Source organism: Cebus imitator, unplaced genomic scaffold (genome assembly GCF_001604975.1).
Source record: "Cebus imitator isolate Cc_AM_T3 unplaced genomic scaffold, Cebus_imitator-1.0 Scaffold650, whole genome shotgun sequence".
NCBI lineage: Eukaryota > Metazoa > Chordata > Mammalia > Primates > Cebidae > Cebus > Cebus imitator.
In genome coordinates this window covers 356,742-359,963 of record NW_016107965.1, presented here as the reverse complement: position 1 = coordinate 359,963, position 3,222 = coordinate 356,742, and the positions used below count along the sequence as shown (strand labels likewise).

The 3,222-nt window shown below is 46.8% G+C and overlaps 1 protein-coding gene across 4 annotated transcripts in view; it reads right to left on the bottom strand.

Annotated features, from left to right (window-relative positions):
• The window catches only part of PECAM1 (platelet and endothelial cell adhesion molecule 1), an 84,509-nt gene that overhangs the window by 52,557 nt on the left and 28,730 nt on the right, over positions 1-3,222 (bottom strand). For all 4 annotated transcript variants that reach the window (XM_037734649.1, XM_017517863.2, XM_037734648.1 and 1 more), the window contains one exon: positions 756-1,061. In XM_037734649.1, coding sequence (XP_037590577.1) covers positions 756-1,061 — 306 coding nt within the window. The remainder of the gene's footprint in view (positions 1-755; positions 1,062-3,222) is intronic.

The window sequence follows — 3,222 nt, the reverse complement described above, 5'->3', positions numbered from 1 at the left end:
AAAAAAAAAAAAAAAAGAGAAAAAAAGGCCAGGTGCAATGGCTCACACCTGTAATCCCAGCAGTTAGGGAGACAAAGCTGGGAGGGATCACTTGAGCCCAGGAGTTTGAGATTACAGTGAGCAATAATCGTGCCACTACACTCCGGCTCAGGCAACAGAGCAAGACCCGGTCTCAAAAACACATACAAGGTCAGGCGCGGTGGCTCACGCCTGTAATCCCAGCACTTTGGGAGGCCAAGGCAGATGGATCACTTGAGGTCAGGAGTTCGAAACCAGCCTGGCCAACATGGTGAAACCCCGTCTCTACTAAAAATATAAAAAATAGTCAGGCGTGGTGGCTCACGCCTATAATCCCAGCTACTCCGGAGGCTGAGGCATAAGAATCGCTTGAACCAGGGAGGCAGAGACTGCAGAGAGCTGAGATCCAGCCACTGCACTCCAGCCTGGGCGACAAAACAAGATTCTGTCTCAAAAAAACAAAAACAAAACACACACACACACAAACAAAAGAAAAGCATCACCTATATTAAGGGTAAAGTGTTGTTGGTGAAACTCTTCTTTGAAAAATTATATGTAATTTCACTGAATCACAGTTAAAAAAAAAAAAAAGCTTGAAAAATACTGGCTTAAAATGATTAAGTCCTGAGAACAACAGCCCAACCAGAAGGCCCTACACCTTTCCAGTTCTGGGTTCTTTCTCCCCATGCCAAACCAGAAACCACAAAGAACGACGAGAAAGGGAGCAGGACTCTGACCTCTCACGGTGACCAGGTCACTCTTGGTGTATTCTGAGGTCTGCACATGGATCCCAGAAATGATCCTAGCTTGACATCGGAAGGCTATGACACTGTCCTGTTCCTCAATAGGGAATTCCAGCGTCACAAAATTCTGGTCCCGAGAAGTCTTCTCTCTTTTCTGCTTGACAATTTTTGAATTCAGTCCAAGTTTTTCAATTGTGAAGTGTATCGGGGCCTTTTCCTCTGGGACGGAACAGTTCACCCTTACGACCCCACCTTGGATGGCCTCTTTCTTGTCCAGTGTCACGCTGGGACTGGGCACTCCTTTGGGGAAAGAGAAAGTCTGTCAGTATCAGCCTGATTGAGAGACACAAGCTTCCCTCCACCAAGTGATTGTAGCTGACCCATGAGAAGGTTCCTTTTTTTGTTCTCTGAATACTGAGTGTGACCTATCAGGTAATAACTGAGCAGGTATGTGCCCAGTACAGCACCAGGTACTTGGAAAAATATAAAATGTGGAGGCTGAGGTGGGTAGATCTCTTGAGCCCAGGAGTTTGAGACCAGCCTGGGCAACATGGTAAAATGCCATCTCTACAAAAATATTAAAAATTAGCCAGGCGTAGTGGTGTGCACTGGTAGTCCCAGCTACTTGGGAGACCGAGGTGGGAGAATGGCTTGGTCCCAGGAGGTTGAGGCTGCAGTGAGCAGTGATCGAACCACTGCACTCCAGCCTGGGCAACAAAGTGAGATCCTGTCTCAGAAAGAAAAGGAAAGAAAAAAGGGCCATGGAGAGGGACACTGACCAGCTGGACGCCCTGCCTCTCCATTCTCATGAAAAAAAGAAAAAAGAAAAAAGGGGAAGGGAGGGGAGGGGAAAGAAATTTGAGACCAGCCTGGCCAACACAGCGAAACCCTGTCTCCACTAAAAATAGAAAAAAAATAGCTGAGCATGGTGGCAGGTGCCTATAATCCCAGCTACTTGAGAGGCTGAGGCAGGAGAATTACTTGAACCTGAAGAAAGGCAGAGGTTGCAGTGAGCTGAGATCACACCACTACACTCCAGACTGGGCAACAGAGCGAGACTCTGTCTCAAAACGAAAAAAAAAAAATCACCACTAAAGAACTTATCCATGTAACTAAACACCACCTGCCCCCTAAAAACCTATTTTAAAAAATAAATAAAATATGGCTGGCCATGGTGGCTCATAGCACTTTGGGAGGCTGAGGAGGGCGGATCACTTGAGGTCAGGCATTCGAGGCCAGCCTGGCCAACACAGTGAAACCCCTTCTCAACTAAAACTCCAGAAATTAGCTGGGTGTGGTGGCAGGCCCCTGTAGTCCCAGCTACTTGGGAGGCAGAGGCAGGAGAATCGCTTGAACTGGGAGGCGGCGGTTGCAGTGAGCCAAGATCATGCCACTGCACTCCAGCCTGGGCGACAGAGTAAGACTCTGTCTCAAAAATAAATAAATAAATAAATAAATAAAAATAAAATATGGTCAAGATGTAGTTGGTGTTTTCAATGGTTTATAATCCCATTGGGAAGAAGACGCATCAGATTCCCAACAGATGCAGCTTAGAGGAGAAAAGGTAGCCAGTGTTTGTCAGTGTCACTGTGATTGTTGTTAGCATTTACTGGCTGCAGCTACAGGCTGGGACTGACTTTAACTGATTCCATGAACATTGACTGAGTGCCTACTATGAGCCAGATTCATTGTTCAGGACATAAAAATAAACCAAACGCCATCTCTATCTTCATAATTTCACTATCCAGAAGAGTAGGCAGAAGTGTGAGAAAGGAAGGCAATATTGAGTGAAATAAGAAATTTCTGGACCAGGTGTAGTGGCTCATGCCTGTAATCCCAACACTCTGAGAGGCCAAGACAGGTGGATCATTTGAGGCCAGGAGTTCGAGACCAGTCTGGCCAACATGGTAAAACCCCATCTTTACTAAAAATATAAAACATTAGCTGGGCATAGTGGCACGGGCTTGAAATCATGGTTACTGGAGAGGCTGAGACAGGAGAATCGCTTGAACCCGGGAGGCAGAAGTTGCAGTGCACCAAGCACACAGCTCTGTGGCCTTTATACACACAACTGCCATTGAATGTAGAGGGAGCGTCAGAGCTGAAATGACCGGCGCCCTGGGGGAGATCAATTTTGATTTGGAAAGAGAAGATACCATTGAGTTCGGTCTTGAAGAAGAAATTGAAGTTCATGAGATGAGATGAAGCAGCATTTGGGGAGGCCAAGGCGGGTGGATCACTTGAGGTCAGGAGTTCCAGACCAGCCTGACCAACATGGTGAAACCCTGTCTCTATTAAAAATACAAAATTAGCCAGGCATGGTGGTGCACACCTGTAATCCAAGCTACTTGGGAGGCTGAGGCAGGAGAATCGCTTGAACCCGGGAGGTGGAGGTTGCAGTAATCCAAGATTATGCTACTGCACTTTGGCCTGGGTGACAGAGTGAGGCTCTGTCTCAAAA